General features: G+C 35.4%; 4 protein-coding genes and 1 long non-coding RNA gene across 6 annotated transcripts; 3 read left to right on the forward strand and 2 right to left on the reverse strand.

The window, feature by feature from the left end:
- Positions 1-2171: 2171 nt before the first annotated feature.
- LOC110854343 (cytochrome P450 9e2) lies at positions 2172-3952 on the reverse strand. Its single transcript, XM_022102771.2, has 3 exons — positions 2806-3952; positions 2486-2737; positions 2172-2410 (listed from the first exon to the last, which is right to left on the reverse strand). Exons 1-3 carry the CDS (start codon positions 3857-3859, stop codon positions 2247-2249), a joined length of 1470 nt encoding a protein of 489 aa, XP_021958463.1. The 5' UTR covers positions 3860-3952; the 3' UTR covers positions 2172-2246.
- A 1676-nt stretch (positions 3953-5628) lies between these two features.
- Positions 5629-7394, forward strand: LOC110853943 (cuticle protein 19). Its single transcript, XM_022102318.2, has 7 exons — positions 5629-5787; positions 5870-6010; positions 6089-6111; positions 6193-6239; positions 6305-6368; positions 6452-6471; positions 6570-7394. Exons 1-7 carry the CDS (start codon positions 5779-5781, stop codon positions 6695-6697), a joined length of 432 nt encoding a protein of 143 aa, XP_021958010.1. The 5' UTR covers positions 5629-5778; the 3' UTR covers positions 6698-7394.
- Positions 6932-8085, reverse strand: LOC118436595. Of its 2 annotated transcripts, XR_004835579.1 has the most exons (3): positions 7914-8085; positions 7760-7834; positions 6932-7645 (listed from the first exon to the last, which is right to left on the reverse strand). It is a non-coding gene; the product is annotated as an uncharacterized LOC118436595 (long non-coding RNA). The 2 variants fall into 2 exon arrangements; XR_004835578.1 differs by having other exon boundaries at positions 6932-7834.
- A 2588-nt stretch (positions 8086-10673) lies between these two features.
- On the forward strand, positions 10674-13566 carry LOC110853893 (cuticle protein 7). Its single transcript, XM_022102247.2, has 7 exons — positions 10674-10869; positions 12094-12177; positions 12276-12311; positions 12400-12501; positions 12577-12592; positions 12666-12839; positions 12904-13566. The coding sequence occupies exons 1-7, from the start codon at positions 10855-10857 to the stop codon at positions 13152-13154; spliced, it is 678 nt and encodes a 225-aa protein (XP_021957939.1). The 5' UTR covers positions 10674-10854; the 3' UTR covers positions 13155-13566.
- Positions 13567-13705: 139 nt separating this feature from the next.
- Positions 13706-15861, forward strand: LOC110854233 (spidroin-1). The gene is made up of 3 exons (XM_022102645.2): positions 13706-14530; positions 14655-14816; positions 14991-15861. The coding sequence occupies exons 1-3, from the start codon at positions 14513-14515 to the stop codon at positions 15705-15707; spliced, it is 897 nt and encodes a 298-aa protein (XP_021958337.1). The 5' UTR covers positions 13706-14512; the 3' UTR covers positions 15708-15861.
- Positions 15862-21555: the final 5694 nt, after the last annotated feature.

Raw genomic sequence — 21555 nt, forward strand, 5'->3', positions numbered from 1 at the left:
TCTTTCCAATTCTACCTGTCTGCTCTATTTTTACCTTCGTTTCATTAACAGGTATTCGTGATGGTCGTATTCACCATCTATTAAGTATTTGTGATGAAATGAAGAATGAGGTTCACACCTTTTTTTGCGTACTTACTTGTCCGACCAGACCACAATGGAAGTGCAATGTTAATTTAATACCAGCACTAAATAAGAGCACAATGACATATCCGTCGTCCTAATGGAAGAATTACTTACTACTCTAATTAGAATTACGCATGAAATGAATGAATGGCAAAACCAAATCCAATACATAAACTGCAGTCTAACCTTACTCGTATGTATGTAGTGTGATTATGAACTATGAACTTTTTTTGTGGCAAAAAGTGACAATTGCATATAAATATCTGTGAAGAATTTATGATTGTCTCAAACTACTAGGTAAGAAATAAAGAGGGCTATATTTATGTACAACAATTCCGCCTTGTCCGAGTCATACGCACGTGTTTTTTTGGCATTATGTAAGCGTTATATGACTCAATAAGGGTACATATAGGGAGTAAAAAGTGTATACGTAACAGTTCAATATTAATAAATAAGTATCGTCAACCCAAGAATTAAGTAGGGCTAGGACGGTTGTTGCCATTGCTTTTTTTGCGTACAAGAACTAAATCCAAGTCAAGAAATGAAAATGACAGTGGTCAATGCAAAATGTAGTAAATATTTGTAAAAAATTGGTGTAGGTTAAATCTACACCAAAAATATTTAAGTAGCAATTTGATTTGGACATAATTTTTCTCAACTTGAAAAGTACATAAATCTGTGAATTATATGTAGTACCTCGAAAAATGTAAAAATGATACAAATATGTCATGCATTGCACACATGAATTTTGAAGTACATTTTTGGTACTTCGAAAGATACGATTAACTTATATTTACAAATTGATAGTGACACGTGCTACATCAAAAATATATAATCAAACTTTAACAATGGCCTTGCAGTATTTTTGAATTATCGCTTTATTGCAGAATAATTTTATCGTATCAACAACGTGCATCTTACAAAACAAAATGACTCACTGTCTAAATCAACTAAATACATAAATGAGTAAACTGTGCCTTGAAGGAGTAGTGGCATAAAATACATAAAAACACATATAAACACTCAATTAACCAATTTAACAAAGGGTTAACTCAAATGTGAAGTTTATTAGTGTTGAGGTGATGATAGGGTGAAGGATGGATTATCAGAGCACATGCATAAAATGCAAATAAATATCTGCACACAAATTCGCATGCAAAAATTTGATAGGCATGAATTGAGTGTTTTTCCCCAATTTTTTCACAATTTGCTAGAAAATTGGTGTAAATAATGGTTAATGGTCAACATTGCCCTTCGCCCTTCACCTCACACGACTCCTTTTTGGTCTTGATTACGTACGTATGTAGTTGGTCACACAAGTTTTTATTTTGGACATCATTGTTTTTTTACAATTCCCTTTTTTCCTAAACTTAATCCTCGTCTTTGGTTTTGAAATTGACAAAATTTGATACAATTCTGATTACCAATCTAAAATTGCACAATTCCAATAAAAATGTTAATTAGCCTGGTTTTGTCTTTTTATTTCTTCTTACTTAATCCCCCTTTTAAAGCATTTTATTATTATGCATTATGCGAGTATTGCAGTTGACTTGCACTCGATTTGATTTATTGACAACACCTTCATTCCCTTTTTAATTCAATACTTTATTATGTATCAATTCAACCTCATACCGAGTTAGGTAAGGTGTAAGTACAAAGTGATAATAAGTCTTGCATTTTATTTACGAAGGGAAGAAAGAAAAAAAGCATCGAAATTAAGTCCACACTGTTGCTGCATACATGAATTTTTTGTGGAAATAAATAATGCTACGAGCAAAACCGTGTCTCGTGGGTGAGAACAAATTCACATGAATGTGAAATTGATACATAATTACGTACAACCAACAACGACAGAATGGATGCAATTTAAATTTAATACGATGCATTATTATGCATTAAAGAAAGGAATTTTTGCCTTTTAACGATTTTGTGTTTCGTAAATGTGTAAAAATTTTAGTGAGAAATTTTTAGGTGGAAAGGAATTTGCAAAAATAATGCTAATTAGCAATCGACGACTTAATTGGGCTCATATTTAAATATGATAATTATTTAGATTCCATTATTCAAAATTAGGGTTTATTAAAGAGTTTATTAAAAATTTAACAGAAATATTTATGTTGAAATCAACGCTTCCTCGGTTTAAGTGAAAGCCACGTACCGTTTACAGGTTTTAAGCTCAAATGAAAATAAATCGGTTTAGGTTCGGTCTTTTCACACGTGGAAATTACAAAGTTTTGTACTAAATGAGCCAGACATATTTTCGTCTCAACGATGGAGTATCGTCCAGCTGTAAAAATCCGGATAACAGAAAATAATGAGATGATTAACCCTTCTTACAAATATTATGTATCCGAATTTTTACCTATGCAAGTTCTCGGACCGTAGCCAAAGGGCAGGTAAGAATACTGGTTTCTGGCACTCTTATTTTCCTTCGTAAACCTCTCAGGATCAAATTTCTCCGGCTCGGGCCAATACATTGGGTCGTGATGAATTGGATAAATCGGAATGTGTACGAATAAACCTTTCGGAACGACGTATTTCGTGCCAGGAACGGGATAATCTTTTAAACAGCGTCGCTCAGCTCGCATGGTGGGTGGATATTTCCGCAGGCATTCTAAATCAGTGAGAAAAATCAATTAATATGACCCTTTTGCCACTAAATATGTCTACTTATGTAAATACCTGACACGAACATATCCAAATATTCCATATCCGTCATCGTGTCAAAGGTCAACTCCCCACCATTCTTCGTCATCCCTTCGTTCACCTCTTTGTACAGCCTTTGTTGCATATCGGGATTCTTCGCAAGCTCATACGTCGCCCAAATCAGCACCGTTTCAATCGAGTCTGACCCTGCCGCAAAGAAATTCATGCATTGCGCCACGATTTCATGTTCCGACAAGACTTTTTGTCCGTGTTCTTGTTCTTCCGAATTTTCTCGCATGATTTCCAGAAAATCGTTATGATTTCCCTTCACCCCTTTCCGACTGCGTAAAACGTCCTCGACAACTTTGGTCAGGTAGGTGTCCGCGTCCTGATGGAAGACGTTCAGCCCGAAAAAATCCGCTACTTTCGGATAATTTGAGACAAACATTAGTTTAAAAACTCGCCAAGGACTAAAATCCATGTAGGCCTTCCCCATTTTGAAAAACTCGGTTTGATGTTCGCCAAAGGCGTGGCAATCGATTCCGAATACCGATTCGGCGATGCAGGCCATCGTATATTTTCCCATGGCGTTTCGAAATTCGATCGGAGAGTCGCATTTTGAATGTAAATAATCCATGTATCTCTTGGCGCAGGAGTCGAACAGGGTGAAAAGTCGGCGCATCTTGACCGTAGAAAATCCTGGGGTGAGAATGTTTCGTAATTCTTTCCAGTCGTCGGTCTCTCGAAAGGAGAGCATGAGTTTGGTGTGATCTTTTTCATTGTTTGTCGGGAAGGTGCGACGGTTAACGAAGTGGTGGAAGTCTTTAATGAAGATTTGTTTAATCAAGTCTAAATCTCTTAGGTAGAGGACGGGATACAGCATTTCCCACATTCCCCCGAACTTGTGGTCCTTTAAAGCTTCATAATTTTTTGAATCCCATGTCATTACGGAGTGCTTGTTTAAATTGTACGCCTCGAAATAGCTGGGGCGTTCTGGGATACCCTGTCGCTTCCAGTAGTTGAAGCGTCTGTTGTAGAGGAATCTTAATATTAGGAAGACGGCTACTACAAGAATTATTGTGGATAACATTGTGCCAAAGGGAAAAATGTGTTACGGTAAGTAACACGTGCGAAATTTTAATTTGAAGAAATGTATGGACTGAGTGTGACTTTGACGCAAAATGTGTTTATATTTATGAAAGAAGAGAAAGATAAAGGACATTGCTGACATCAGAACGATTTTAATTGCATAAAAAATAAAGGCGGTGCGTATTGCTCTGTTATTCAATTGATTGATTGGTTGATAAGCTTTTTTACAATATCGGATGATGGTCAGTACAAAGTGCTGCTTTTTCTATCCTGGAGACCATGATAATATGTACATAATTGCATAAACGAGTTGTCAAAATTTAATGAAATGGTGACAATCAATTAATTAATATGGTACCGATAACGTCATGATAAGTGAATTTGTCAACATTTGTTAAAACTATTACACCCATGCGCACGGGACTTTCCGAGTCAAATGTGCTGCAACGATTTCGCAAACCTGTTATTGTCGGTTTTTTTGTGACCAGTTAACAAAATTCTAATCTAATAACAACAACAGTTTGGGTTTGAAAATATATAACATAACTGAATTTGCTACCTAATTAACTATTTAGTTACATATGCAAATCGTGCATAATTAAAGCCTAGTTTAACAAACTGGACGTACATACAAAATTAATTTACATTCAATACTATGCTATGTAGCAAGTCCTTCGTCCGTCGTCAGTCTCGGCAAAAATTATGTCATGTCCCATAATGCTAAATTAATTTGCCTTTTCACATACAAAAATCTACTCCTGCTCTTAAATAACCACAACAAAGATGGAAAATAATAGGATGCCGACGCGAGAAAGATAGATACGCAACGTGATTAAGATTGAACTAAAAAGCCTAATTCCCAGGCTAATCTCGGTTAAGTTGTGAAGTAATATTTCTCTGTAAGATTGACTGTGAGGATGACGATGGGGTGTCCGCAAATCGTGGTTTTTATTTATTTTTTCTGCATAAATTCACAAAGTCGCTGTCATGTCATTCTTCTTCTATGCTAAAGGAGGAAAATTATTGGGAAATCGAAATATTTTAGGTTAATTAAGATTCAAGTAATTATTGGTTGAGATCTTCTATTAAAAAATTCCAGTAATGTTTTTTACAAATTTGTATATGCAAACTTTTATTTTATGTAGCATGCTTATTTTCATGTACAAAATTTTGTAGCAGATGAAATGAGATGACAAGTGCAATATTTTATGTTAATTAAGATTTAAGTAATTATTGGTCAAGATCTTTTATCAAAATTCAAAATTTTTCAAAATTCCAGAAAAATTTTTGCAAATTTTTATATACATACTTTTATTTATTTGCATGTGCAAAATTTTGTAGCCGATGACAAGTGCCATTTTTTCAATAAACATCATGCAACCTGATTAACCAACACAATTAAGTCCTTGTTTAATCATGTCTCGAAGCTAGAATCTAGTTAGGTATGCATTTATTTTGCGTCATGCGTATACTACGTAGGTATTTACCTCAACATAATTTTCACTTAATCAGGTTCTTTTTTTATGCGAGGGGAATAAAAAAATAGAGCAACTTTACTTACTTAACGTACATTTATACAATGTCTTAATCTCATAACACTTAACTTTACTGGGACAACAATCCATCCTTTGTTGCACAGTTTGAGATATTGATTTGCTTTCGATTCCTCCCGAAGCACGTAGCTTTATATCCGTCCATCGTTAATTCCAATTATTTCAGGTTAATAAGAATCAAGTTGACTTATAATTTTCGCCAACGTGCGTGGGGACGTAGTTTTCAGGTGACTAACTAACTACCAAGGCAGCTCTAAGGGAACCCCACGAGGCCATATAAAAGGTGGACAATACTCCTTCACCCTCATTCACTGATCTACAACGCTCTCACCACCAACAAAGAAGAAATCAAGCCAAATATTTCAAAATGAAGACCGTAAGTAGTGAGAAATATTCAAAAAGTGTGATTGATAAGGTGTTATCATCCCCGTTCATTCGTGTCTGTGTGATTATTTCAGTGCATTTTAGCCGTCGTGGTTACCCTTGGGGTTGCCGTTTCTGCCCAGTACCACGGAGGGTATGGGGGTTATGAGGGTCATGGTCATGCAGGTCACGGGTATCACGCGTACGCCGCTCCAGTCAAACATGTCGATTATTATGTAAGTTCGAGATTTTTTGTGTGAAGGAAAGTGAAAGTAGGAGTGAATTTATTAACGTTTTGACACTTTTTGTTACAGGCATACCCCAAATATCAATACTCGTAATATACGCAAACTTCTTTCATTTAATGGAAATACGTTTTCGTTTTGGGAAATTTATTATTATTATTTTTTAAATCAAGGTATGGAGTGAAGGATTATCACACCGGGGATGTTAAATCGGCTCATGGTGAGTGAGACAAAAAATTTAAATTTGAAATTTGCAATAATTTTCAAAAATATTTTTTTTTTCAGAAACCCGAGATGGTGGTGTTGTGAAGGGAAGTTACAGTCTTTTACAACCCGACGGTGTCTACAGGTCAGTTTCTCATGCATATTTCTTACGGTAATTTTTTTAACAAGTAAATATTCTAATTCCTCTAATTTTTTTAAATTATACAGAACCGTTAACTACGTCGCTGGTATTTCTTTTGTTACTTATACCATTAAGAAAAGGAGATTTTTAAAATTCCTTAATTAGATCTATTCTTTAATGAATTCTTTAAATTTTGAAATTCAGACCCCGTTCACGGTTTTCAAGCGGAAGTCGTCAACAGCCCAGCCCCTGCAGTTCACGCGGTCAAGAAGGTCGTCGCCGCACCCATCGTCCACCACGGACACGGATACGGTGGACACGGATACTATTAAAAAATCTGCAAAAATCTGCAAATATTAACATCCACATTTTAAAGGAGGGGTTCACTTCTTGTTGAAAATGTTCAGCAAATAATTTAACATCAAGCAACAGAGACTTTTATTTCCACATATTTGACTCTCTCGTCCGGGGATTGATACGCAACCAAGAATTTGACAGGGATGAAACATGCATGCAATTTGTTATCCACCAATTACACTTATTTCCATACACTTAGCGTTTTTACAGAGTATTTTTGTATGCAAAGTTTATTTACAGTTTATTTTTCAACTTTTTTCACTCTTGTTTCACTAAAACTTTCCTGTAAACGTGTAAGTCTGGTCTGTTGCCATCTTAAAAAGTCTGTCTTCCGGTGAAAACCTACTTTCTTCCAAGATGCCAAAGATTTCTAGCTTGTAGATAAGAACAGAATGGTGCTATTTTTCTTCGCAGAGTTTATGTTCAGTATTTCTACCCGACTTTAATAGTCTTGTTACAGTCTGTGACCTAAAACCTAGTCTGTGATAACCTCTTATCTTAACGTTCTTACTTTACCTTATCTTTTTACTCGTTACTTAATCTAAAACTGAGCTATTTTTTCTATGCTCTTCTCTCGATTTCTCAATGTTCCTCCCTCAACTTTTCCGTCTTCTTCTCCTTTACAAAACGAAACGAACCATGAATAAAAACGGAATTACGTAACAAAACAAACCAATTTATTAATGAATTCACTTAGTAAAAATTCTTTAGAAATGGAAACTGATCAATGATTAATCAAATCAATTCAAGTTGATTATTATCTCTTGTGCTGTGAGATCATGCTCATTACATATTTAAATATTTGCATAACGATGATCTACTTACTTAAGTAAAAGACTTGCTCAAGTTTCATGCCCAAGAAAACATTGAACTGTTGCACATTTTTTTCTTTGCTTCGTCCGTCGTGTGAACTCGTTTAACTGCTGTTTGGTTTAAAAGGCTTAATTAAATTTTGCATAATCGATAAGGCCTCGCACTACCCTGTAAAGGAATGAGAACGACTTTTTCATTATTCTCACACCACGACGTGGACTTACTTAATACTCGCCATGCCATGAACGCCACAGTTTTTACGACTCGCTTTAAAAGGACGATGTTGAGTGAGGGAAAAACTATTTAGAACTTTTATTTAGGCTTTATTAAATAATACGAGTGGGGACATTGCAATTAGAAATTTAATGGTCGACTTACTTAATTCATGGTGTGTTATTTTCCTTGGCGGTATTAATTGCGGGATGAAGGATGTCTTCATATGTGTTTAAATAGTTATTGATTGTCTCATTTTTTTAGAGATTGGATAGGATGTCGATGTCTCTTTATTTTTTGAAAATGTTCAGAAATTTTTAAATTATAGGTATAAATACATAGATTTCTCTGTATTTATCGTGTAAATAAGAAAATCGGATGTTTTCATGTTACATATTTATTGATAATCACATTTTTTTAGAGATTGAATAGGACGTCCATATCTCTTTATTTTTTTATATTCAGAAACTTTTAAATTATAGGTATTCATAGATTTCTCAGTATTTACATATCGTGTACCTAAGAAAATCGACTCCTTTCCGAAACTAATTTAACGATCAATCGACAAACAAGGTACTCGTTTTTTTCTCGTTCTTTGACAATAATGACGCAGCACTTATTTTCATCCCGTCCAGCAAAAGCCATCAATAATCGAATGAACATTTTCTTAACAATGTCGTGAGGAGGCCATAAATCACGTAAATAGGTAATCTTCCTATTTCTGCGAGGCTGACTTTACTTCGTGTGAAAAAGAAGAACTTGATTTTTGTTCGTATTATCAAACCAAACCACGACGAATTATGCAGCATAAAAACCATGCCTAATCACGAGTATTGCCCAATTGAACAATATGTATCACGAAATAACAATGGTTTAATTTTGTCCTGGAATCATACATTATTCATGCAAAGGAACAGCACATACAACGTTAATTGGTACGTATTCATTTGCATATACATATTTCCGAGGGGGTGGGTGTGGCATTTTCAACTGGAGAAGGGTACCGTATGGTACAGAATATCGTCATCAGCGTTACGCAAGAAATTATGTATGGATCTACTTTTCTGTCATCTTGGATGAGTAAAAAGTCTGATTTCACGTTAAAATTGTCATCGGTTGTCCAACTTTTCTGCTTTTTGTATACCTTAAAACTCACGACTTTTACTGCACGACGACCAAAAATAAACATATCAATGCTAACATTTTACATTATTATTTTCTTAAACGATTTTCTATTTATGTAAAATTGATCGATTCACGTCAATTGGTGAGTGACTGCTCAATAAATAAAGCCGCTTGCTATCAATCAGCCCATTATTTTTTATCCTGAGTACTTCCACTCCACCTTGTTCTTGAAACCGTATTTATTTATCGTTATTATCATCTCGAGAAAAAACAAAGTCCAATCCACTCGTTTTTCTTTTGTTGCATTATTTCCCAAATAAATATAAGGTAAGCAAATTGCATCCATTCTTTACTATCTGTGACGACGTAATTAATAGGTACTCAACAAAACTCAAGAGCATTTGGATTATTTTATTTGTTCTTCAATTCCAATTACAAATCACGTTTTTTCTCTTAACCATGCTCTCCTTCCACGTGGATTTCCTCGTATGATTTATTACTCATTCATTTTCCACAAGTAATCGTAAGCCAATAAATAATAAAAGCCAAAAAATTTTGAAATTTTTTTGACCCACAAGAGTTAGCCAACACACCGCGTCGGTCGTCATCCAATATAAAACTTGAAAATAAATACATATCCGCCCTCTAAATATCATCTATAGATTACTACCAACCATGCATTTGTACTTTATCAATACGTGGAAATGCACATTGTCATGAATTTTATGCAAGTAATATGCATACATACGGATACATAATTGGTTTCCTTTGCTTCACATAAATACATACATAAAAGTATCCGGCCTGCATCGAGGTAGTGGTCGTGGTTGGTAATGGCGAGTGTAATTATTATTACTATATTTTTGATACTGCAATTACCACCTTTAAAATAGACATTGAGTAATAAGTATCATTTTTGTATTGTTGTCAGTTTTTTGCTGGTATTCGTAAGTAAATTAATATTATTTATGCATTCTTACATCTTACTTCATACCCACCAAAACCCAGCGTGAATGAATAGTTCAAGACAAAAGACGACGAAGAAATGGTAATAATAGCGTAATAAATTGTTCCTTGGTTCAAGTTTTGTACTGTTTCGCAGGGCCTTCTCCTTCTTCTTATCCTCCTGTTAATTAGTTGCTTATGTTATGTTTTCGATATGATATGATATGCACGCGTATAGTTTATTTATTCGTAGGTACGCCTTGGACACAAATATTTTATTATTTTTACATTGAGCAGTGGGACTTCTCAAAACCCATTAAATTACTTGCGAGTCAGTAAATTAAGTCAAGTTTTTATTACTAGGATGCACATAATATAATACAAGTTTTTAATGCTGTTAATATGATGCAATCCATGCAGTGGCCGCGGAAGCTGTGGGGACATTAAAATTGTAGGATGGGGGGAAGGAGGGGTTTAGATAAGATGGGGAGATGATGGGGACATCGAACAACCGTGGGGACATTGTCCCTCTGTCCGCACGCTTCCGCGGCCACTGCATACCTGCATATTTTGTACCTTTTACTTACACACTTATTTACATATTTACATGTTACAGATGCCATTATTTACATATGTACAATCTGATTTTGTTACTTTGTTGCTTCCCCTACGTAACGTAAGGAATGAGTCGACGGAATGATAAAGTGAATGTAAATAACTCCCCATTTTTTTCAACGTGGGGATTGGATTTGGTATGAAAAAGTTGAGACGACCAAGCCAAGCCAAGAAGCGAGAAATAAATGGGCAACAATAGTACCAGCCAATTTCCTGTCGTGGTCTTGGCATGGTGGAGACAGGGTCAAGTTCTTCATCGAGTAAAATAAAAAGCGTCGATTTGGTGCAGTCGTCCGTGTCGCGTATAAAAGGCGAGAAACGAAACCAACTTCCAGACACTTCCAGTTTGCTAGTCGTGAGAATTAGATCGTTTACAGTGATTGCTACTTGAGTGCAGTTTTGTGAAAGTGAAAGAAGAAAAATGGTTTCGATTAAGGTAAGAAATTGAACTGGTTTTATTAGGGATAAAATTTTGAGGTTTTCGATATTTCAAAAATTCTAAGACTTCAATTTTAAGAAAATTTTGAGATTTAAAAAATAATAATAATAAATTTTGAAAATTGAAAAAATTAGACATCGATACTAGATAAAAAGATGTTTACGTATTTGAAACTCGCTAAAATAGATTGATCGTAGGAAATTGGTTTTCAAGCCTTTTTTAAAAAATGTGGTGAAAATTTGTGAATTTTTCTGACACATCAAATTAGCATGGCTGCATGATTTCCTGAAAACGACAAATTCTCAGCATTGCTAAACCCTACCGTGTCAACAATGTTTCCTTTCTCAAAGCATCCGTCGTCTCATAAGTTGTGCAATAATCAAGTACGCACGCACTCTAATATTCAGTACCCTCACCTGTAATTAACAAAAGAAGAGAGAAACAGACCTGAAACCATATTCTTAAGTTGGTTACTTGCTGTCACATCCTGCCACAAAAACAATGCGTGTTGCTAAATGTGTAAATACTTAAAGGTGGTCGTTTACAAATAGTACAAACAAATTTTACTTTTTCTTTGCAAAAGTGTCATTCTTCTTTATTTGGAATTTAGTAATGTCAGTAGTTTCGTTAAGGAATGCATGCAAGTTGTACATACATTGTTGCTGGCAGTGGCCGCGGAAGGGGGGGGTGGGGACAAAACAGGGACAATGTCCCCACGGTTATCCGATATCCCCATCATCCCCCCATGTTATATGAACCCCTCCCTCCCCTATCCTACAATGCTAATGTCCCCACAGCTTCCGCGGCCACTGGTTGCTGCATTGTTACACTCGTTTACTTAAAATCGTGATGATGCACCCATAGCAAAAAATGTGCATGGTTCTTGATGATGAGAATGATACTCGAGTTATCAGATTGTGAGGGGTGAGGGTTACGTATTTATGTATGTACGATTGAAATAAACGTGAGATTTGTTCGTGAATGTTTTGTTTCTAAAAACATTTTTATTTGATTTGTTCAAACAAAGTCACGAGATGCGGAATTGTGGTTAATGAGTAAACCTATGCATATGTGCACTTGCCATGAATTTAGGTACTTAAATTGAGATAATAATGATGATAATGAGTGTAAATTCCATTAATCCAAGGGATTAAACGTATCCTTAAGTATTTTCATTGTTTTAAGGCAAACGTATTTATTTATGTGTTTTCTTTTATTTAGGTCACCCTCGCCTTGGCTTTGGCCTTCGTGGCTGTCGCAAATGCGGCTCCCGGTGCTCCCGCAGTTTATGCGGCAGATTACTATGTAAGGGTGCCATTAATTTTATTTAATTTCTTAAAAAAATAAATGGGTCGTTAAACTTTTTTGCGGTGCTAAATATTATTATATTTCTTGGCTTGCAGGCTTATCCCAAATACAGCTATTCTTATGGAGTTAAGGTACCAAATATTTGGTTACATTGCGAATAATTTTTGCAAAAAATAATTTGGAATTTTATAATTTCATTATTCTTTTTTAAAAACAAAGGACGCACTGACGGGTGACCAGAAATCTGCTCATGAAACTCGAGACGGAGACGTTGTAAAGGGAAGCTACAGTCTCGTCCAACCTGATGGCGTGCTCCGAACGGTACGTATGACCCAAATTGATAACACTTTTATTATATCGATTAATTAATAATATTCAAATTTTGATGATTAACAGGTCAATTACGTGGCTGGTAAATACATAATAAATAATATGATTTACTTAGTATTATTACTAGAATTTATTATTATTAATTTATAATCCAGGGCCCCACACCGGTTTCCAGGCCGAAGTTGTCAATTCTGCCCCTGCCGTCCACGCCGTTAAGAAGGTCGTCGCAGCCGCCCCTGTCGCCGCAATTGCTCCAGTCGCTTACGGGCACGGGCACGGATATGCCGCCCCCATCGCAAAAGCTGTAGCACCACTTGGTTACGGACACGGTATTAAATTTAAGCAAAAAATTCTAAATTTTCCCGATAACCACCTTATCATTTCAATTCCCAGGATATGCCGGACACGGATATGCCGCAGCACCAATCGCCGTCGCGAAACCAGCAGCTCTCTCATACGCTCACGGAATTGGACCCGTCGTCGGTCACCACGGAGGTTACGCTGCCGCCCCCGTCGCCAACTATGGTCATCACGCCGCCTTGGGCTTTGCTGGTGATTATGCGGGACACGGCGGACTTGCGCACGGACCAATCGGATATGGTGGACTTGGTCATGGGGGTTATGCTCATGGCGGATTCTACTAAAAAAATTGACATAATCTTCAGAACTCTGCTGATGAATGACAAATGAATCTCATTTTTTTGTACGGATAAGCTCTTATCGTCTATTTCTCTCTGTCCTTTTTTCTGTCTGATCTCTGTGCCGTATTCCGCACCAATTTTATAAATATTTCATGAATCCGATTCTTTTTTCTCGCTATATATTTCCGCACAAGCACTGTAATTTATTTGCCAACAAACAATTTACAATTACAGCTAAGATAACGTACTAACTAATATTAGTACAAAATATTTTTGATAATATTTTGCCACTACTACGTTACAAATGACTTTGATACAGATGCTCCTTCAAATTTTTATAATGCAATATGTTAACACGTAAGACAACTTGAAATAAAAGGGAAAAAAGCTAAAATAATTTGTTAACCAAATTTAATGAAACGAGCTGTTGTGCTGTTAAAATTACGACATTACGCATCCACCCACGCATAATTTATTAGTTCTGTTTAGAGTTTAAACGTATGTATACACTTCCGTAAACTAAACTTTCCTTGATATTTTGGGTTTAAAATGAAATGGGGAATTCTTACCGTTCTCAGGTGTAAATATTCATTAGTTGACATTCATTCAATAAGGAACACGTGTTGTTTGATATGTATTATTGCAAAAAATAAGAAACTCAAATAATTAAAAATATGTATGTATATGCATTTTTGTAATTGTTGTAAAAAGCTGGCATTTATGAAAAAGTAAAATCCGACGGTGGATGACTAACTAAATAATTGTTTAAGAATTTAGTGACTAGTTATTCTTTTAATTAATTCCATAATTAAGTCACGTCCAGCCTTCTTAAAGTCTCACATGAGATTTACTTTACCCATGCACCTGCTTTGTCATGGTTGATACATATTATGAGATGTGATCATTCATCACAAAATTCCTACGAATTTGTACATACTTGGTTTCATTTTCTCTTTTACAAACGTTCGTTCAGCTTCATCTTGCATCTCATTAGTATTTTTCACACATGTTAATCGTTAGTGTTTAAATGTTTATGAGATGCAATGAAAAATGGGGTTAAAAGATCCATGAGTGAGAGACCTGTCACTATTTTGACGGATACGCTATGAACAAAGTCAACCAGGTACTTTTGTACGTATGTATGACAGGAAAGGTATTAAGATTTGGGCATATTATTGTGTCATTCCGTCTCTTTTTTTACTGGGAGCTTGAGGACATAATTAAAATACTGTCGACAAGTAAATAAATGAGGGTATAAAAGTTATTTCTTGGGTGAAACTTGTCACTATCTTGTGGAAAGTTGAGAGTGCTGGAATAACGCAATTTTGTGAATAAAGTAGATTTCAGACGGAAATATAATAATGGCATCTACAAAAAAGGTAGGATAAATAATAATCAAGCCTAATATCCGGCGAAAGTCGGTACCAGGCACTTATCGAGACTGTCAACATTTAAATAATTAATTATAACGTGTCAATTATATCGGTTTGTTGCTTTTTAAAGTGGATGTCTCGTCGCCATCTCGTCGTCATGCTGAGCATTGGACTGCTCGTCACCCTAACGGAAGGGAGGAAGCAAGGGGGGAAGAGGAAGGCGGACGGTGGGGACGATGACGGTGATCAGGAACAAAGACCAAATAACAGATATCCTCTCAGTCAAGGGCTGGTGAGTTTTGCGCATGCCTAATTAATAAAAATTTAATTAGTGGTGATGATCTTGAGAAAATAATTACATAATTAATTATGGTTAGGCTTAATTCTTGTTCTGGTCATTGATCACTTGTTTTTCGCATTGTTTTGCTTGGTTGACTTTTGACTTATAAAATTGAAAATTCTTCAGGATTCCGACAGGTCCAACGGTTTCCTCGGATTACAAAACAAGGACACTGAAACCTCTGCGCAAGCATTGAACGCCGCCGTGCAAAATCCACTCCTCTATCAAAACCAGGCTTTCGGAGGGCTGGGTGGTGCGGGAGGATTGGCAAATCTGGGAGGCGGACTTTTCTCCAACCAAGGACAATTTGGTGCCGGTCAATTCGGCGGAGGACTTAATCCATATCTTCAAAACGGACTTGGCGGATATCAAAATGGTCTCGGAGGTTATCAAAACGCTGCAATAGGAGGACTCGGTGGTGGTTATCAGAATCCTTATCTTGGCGGTGGATTCGGCGGTGGTTTTGGAGGACTTGGAGGTTTGGGAGGGGTTGCCCCCGACATTTATACGCAAGGGGCCCTTTCCGCCCAACTGTATAATAATCCACTTTACGGGGCTGGAGCTGGGACGCTTACCGGATCAGCGGCAGGAATTAATCCACTTTTGCTCCGTGGCGTTCAAAATTCTCAGTACCCGATAATCGGAGGGCTTGGTGGTTTGGGGGCTTATCAAAATCCATACCTCGCAGCACAAGCGCTTCTCTCCCCGTATTCTAATTATAATCAGGTGAATAATTACCCCTTCGCGTCCCGTTTTGGAATCGGGGCTGGCACGGGAAGAAGTGGGTTGGGGATTAATCGTTACAATTCACAAAACTCACAAAATAATAATGACGAGAAGTAAATTAATGGAAGATTAGTTAATAAAATCCTTATCTTAAAGAATTTAAAACTACTTGTAAAACATAAATTATCTAAGTAAAAGTGTTCATAATAATCCAATAAAAATGAGAGCTATGATGATGACAAGTTAATAAAAATATTTGTAATTTCATGCATTCAAACGTCCCTGTAAAAATTAATAAAATCATTACATACACTTGTAAAACGTGTAATTACGATACACTAATTTTGAATCATGTTACATTTTATTACGTAAATAACTTTATGCACCTGCCAACCATGCTTTTAGAATAGATTTACTTATGCACTTCTACCCAGGCAGGCTTTTAAAAATGTTTAATCAGATTCACGACCAGACAGCTTTTGGAATTAAAGAATCGGTCGAAATTGCATCCACACAGACAAAAAAGAAGTGATAAATATCCATTCGATTTAAATTTCTATTTGATCCAAAGGAATAATTCATCGATTTATTGGTATTTCCAATCTGTATAAAAAACGTAGAGTAAATTGGGCCAGATCAGTTTCATTTCGTTGTTAATGCACGATTTTGGTTAGCATTTACTACTCAGGAAAGTTATGTATACGTAAATACAAAGTTGCATATCAATGTTGGGCAATGCTTCTCAATAAATTATTTCAATTGCTAAATCAGGTAGCAAAATTTATTAGAACCAGGCATCTGCGTCGAATGAGATAATTAACCAGATTCAAAAATCGCTTTTGTGACGTACAAAACTAACAATCTTTACACTTTTGTATGTAATTAGCTAATTATTCCTTTGAAGTTATACACACATTTTTAAATATCACTAAATTTTAACAAAAACACACCACTTTAAAAAAGGAAATGTTTGATTATGATGACTTTACTTCTCAAATATGAACCTGACCTTGCTCTTATTCCCTTTTTAATAAAATATGGAAATTGTCATGAATTTATTACGTTACAAATTCCAAAATTCTATAAAATTGGACCCATTATTTATTATTCCTTCATTTTTTTGGGTCACGTATAGCAAGTATCTTCCCCAAAAAAGCGTAAAATAATTACATGTTTCATCAATCGTTAACTTTGAACTAGCTAAAATTGGTAGTGCTACAGATTAAAAATAAAGGTTGAACTTTGGACTTATCTTTAATACTTATCAGCCAGATTGGACGAGCAATGAAGAGGGCGACATATGAATGTATGTATCATCTTTACATGTTTCTTACGCAATATTACGTAATAATAACCCCATTCAATTCAACAGGTAATAGGGTTCATCATTACGCTAAAATTTGGCCGGATTGGATCATCATTTTCTCAATTGCCGAATGCCCAATCCTAGAAGAATAAGGATGGATAAACGTGTAAAGAAAATGGAAAAGCGTGACCAGAACAGTGAAATTTTGAATCATCACAATACCACATCTTTCTTGCGATATTCAGCCTTCTTTCGCTGACTGACTGTGACCTTTTAGTGGTGAAAAAGTTTATTAAGTCAAACCCACCACAATTGGTACCATTTATTTTATGCAATTCAATCTTTCCTCTCATACATGCATACATGCATATGCAACGTTTAAACTTTAGTCATGCTACAATTCTTCTAAATCTTAAATATTCTGTCTATTTGAAGTCTTATTCTTGCAACCTTACCAATTTAGTTTGACCATTATGTATGTATACGAGCACAATTTAACATAATCACGCTTGGTCAGCTTTTGTGCTCTCTGTGATGAAGTGATAAGTGTCAAAGGTCGTGAGTCATTAGGTTTTATGTTACACACACACACATTTTTTTTACTTCAAGTTGAAAACACACGTGTTTTTTAGGTGAGTAGTAATGATCCATCATTTTTTATATACGCGTATGCACATACCTCCACTAATTGGCTACGCTGCGTGTACAATAATGTAGATTTTAGATCATGTCCTGGCCAATTTTGAAATGCAGTTGTAAAACTTTTGAAAAAAAATATCACTCACTTTTCGAATTTACAAACTGTCCGTCAAAAAAGTGATTTGAACATTATTATACGGACTTGACTTCCCACATTATTAATTGTCTGTCTTGCACCTACTTGCGATGATCTTGACTGTCAAGCGTCAAATTTCTGTGTTAATGGTGCAAATAATTATGATAAATTGAATCCGACATTGGGTAATCCAACAGCGTGGAGTGGACGTGGATTGGATTTTAAACTCGTGTGCACGATCTGGTCTTTAACACTGAAACGTAACATGCCACATATAACAAACGGCACTAAAAATTTCAACGTCATTAAAAATACGCGTCTTAATCTTCAAAAATTACATGACATAACGAGACCTTGGTTCGGTTTTAGTAATGAACTACATATTTAAGTAAACTAAACAAATTGGTAGATATTCGGCCAAAAAAAGCACGATTTTCCAGGGATTTCTTTACAACACGAAGTATGTATTTAGACCAATAAAATAAATTATAGAGGTGATTTATTTATGCAAAAAATGAAGGCAAATCCGCATTATTATTTTTGCATGAGTTTGCATAGCGTCCTTTTATGGTCAAGTGAGACACTTATTAATATTGCATTTTTTACGAGGTCCGTAATAGAAATGCATTCATCATGTAATTCAGGGCGGTGGTGTGATGTCGTGTATATTGGCATTGTTGGTGACAAATGACTGACAATCTGGCAAATATTCGCTAAAAGTTGCGTTACGATTGTGTAATCATCCCTTAAAAAACGAAGTATTAATTGGATCCCTGTTTTGTTAGAGACCCACCGCGTGCTCTCTGACAGGAATATCTTTCTTTCATGTCCACCATTGTTGTACAGGCGAGAAATTGATGAAATCTGTAAGAGAATTATTAACACCTTCAACTTTGACTTTGTTCCGTGTTTTATTATCTAGAATTGCATAATTTTAGAACTATTTTCAGTTTTAGTAATGAGGTGTTGATCAAATGTAAAAATAATACTTATTCCAATTTGTCCACAATTTCGTCATAAATGATCCGATCCCTAAAAAGATATTTATTTCGTTTTCTTCAATCTTTAGTTTTTTTTGAGAATACAAAATAAAAATTTCATCACCTTTCTTTAAATAAATTTGATTTCAATCATTTATTAAATATTCGGCCTATATAAATATTTGAAATTCAAATACGTACTTATCTTGCAACAAAGTGTCAATTATTATCGGAATTTTATTTGTTTTACTTGATTCCTTATTTCTTTACGGTTCTGTCACTCATTTCTTTCTTAACAAATTTGATGACCATTTTTCTCTCAACGGGTAAATAAATCCAAAGATCAGGTCGACCACCATTCTTACACAACTTCCGCGTTTTTGGACGAATTAATTAGGTCCACAATAAAAGCTTCAATTTAGTCATAATTTAGTATTTTCTTCTGTGCAGAATGGATGTAGAAACACTGTAAAATTTGGATTATATATTTCTAAACAGTTTTAATGTCTTTTTTTCGGGCTGTGTGTGTAAGTAATTCTAATGCGTCATCATCATACTTAACCAATTGTGTGTGTACCAGAAGCGTTGGTGGGGACAATGTCCCCACGGTCCCCATCATCTCCCCCATGTTATACAAATCCATCCCTCCCCTATTCTACAATGTTAATGTCCCCCGATGTCCCCACGGCTTCCGCGGCCACTGTATTTACCATATGCACACACAATTTTTTTGCCTTAATCCTGACAATCCCCCTGATTAAATTAGCTTCATCAGACACAAAACTAAATCTTCTTCTCCTAAATCACCAAGTCATTTGATCCATTATAATGTTATGTAATGTAATTCGACGCTGTTGTTGGTTCTCATCCATCCACCAAGTACAAAGAAAAGGGTACAATAATAATACAGAAAATTGGATGATGTGATATGATATTCTGCGTTTGTGTTGTAGTTAAAATACAATTTAGATTAATTTTCTTATTTATGGAGGGAGAGGCGACTTACTTATTTAATGGAATGGATGATTTAGGAATTTGGGTCAACTTTTTTCTAACAAAAGCTCAAGCAACAAGTTGATGTCTTGGGCATTTAATTAAGTTTAAATTGTGGTTTACCTGTAGTTTATAGCCCAGTTTTTTTACACTAATAAATGAAGAGGACTCAATTTTTAAAAGCTAGTTGAGTTCATGGCAGGCGAGGAATGATTTTCATGAAATCACGATTTTTATTAAGGCAGTTTTGCCTTCATTAATTATTTATGTAACGTGGATTGGATGGATTTATTTATCGTGAATTTGTAAATATTTAAATAATTCTAAACTGTATCAGTTAACAAACAACTACGTGAAAAAAGAAGAAATTTGCCAAGTATGACCACGACCACATCCATCCATAATTCGTCTGACCCTAACCTCAGGTTCAAATGATCAATGACAACCAGCTGCGACTGCGACATTTAAAACGTGTCGAACCGACTTGTGATTTGACCCAGCGATGTAATTAACTCTCAAGGTTGACCCTTGTCAAAAATTTTATTACCGTCGCTAAACTGCGGTGCTGCTATTATTATTTGATAAAATTACACGCAATTTAATATCGAATATAACAAGCACAACCTAATTCGACAAGCTTTAGGCAATGGTTGACATTTATTTTTATGATGTCGATGTCCATCCATTCATCCATATTCCTTCGACATTTTTTTTCAGGCGCCGCGGAAGTGTGGGGACAAAAGAGGGACAATGTCCCCACGGTGGTTCGATGTCCTCATCATCTCCCCATGTTATATAAACCCTTCCCTTCCCCCATCCTACAATGTTAATGTCCCCAGATGTCCCCACGGCTTCCGCGGCCACTGTATATACTTTCGCGAATTATTAACTGTCCATACTAAAATAAAAACAATTTGTTCGCTAACGATGATAATAATAATAATTAATTAACTGAACTCGGATAAAGAAAATTGCTCTAAAACAATTCTTTTCACAGGATTCTAAATGGAATTGCCAATTATCCGCCGCGTAATAATATTACACATTAAATTCTTCTTACATACACACCAATTAAAATTTTTGTTTAAAGGGTAAGCTCATTTTTTATTTGACAAGAAAAATTAAATACTTTTATACGGTAATTACTTAATTACAGTCACCTTCACAAGTTTTGGTTATACAGCGCTTTTTTTTGCGACACGATGAGCTTAGCTTGTTGTCATCAATGTTTAGACTCGGATTTAGATTTATGTTAGGTGCTGAATTAGTCATGACTTTGATTATGTTGGTCCTAGTTTTTTTAAAAATAATTGTTTAATTATGTCCAATCTTTACAGAATAAATTGTCATCTTGCGAAAATATTTAAGCAGTTAATTGATCTTGTGTAATGTAAATGTATAGATAAATAATGGGCAATAAATAGTGAATAAAATGGCACATGGCATGGAAAATGAGTAGCAAGTTAATTCTTTTACCTATAAATTCTGATCTGATAATGACTTTACCTTTACGTTTACAATTCATAATATGGAATTATCTATTTAAAAAATGATGTAAAATCCAATCCAGGCATAAAAATGTGTACCTTTGCACCACAAACTGCATTCAACTTCCGTAAGTTGAATTAGGGTTTAAAAATCTTGGCATAACAATGCAAAGGTATTTAACTTGAAATAAATGAGACATACATTTGCATGTGCATGCACTCGGTACATACACGACGACAACAACAATATAATGCGAAAGAATGGCGATGGGAGGAAATGCAGTTGAGCAAAAAATAGCAATAATATTTATTTTTACACGTCCACAAGTCAAGCCCACACCACAAAACGCATAACAATTAAAGTGCAAACAGCCACAGTTCATTCATCACAGTACCCGAAATGTAAGTAATGCAATGCAATAAC

The sequence above is a fragment of the Folsomia candida genome, unplaced genomic scaffold (assembly GCF_002217175.1).
Source record: "Folsomia candida strain VU population unplaced genomic scaffold, ASM221717v1 Fcan01_Sc009, whole genome shotgun sequence".
Lineage (NCBI taxonomy): Eukaryota > Metazoa > Arthropoda > Collembola > Entomobryomorpha > Isotomidae > Folsomia > Folsomia candida.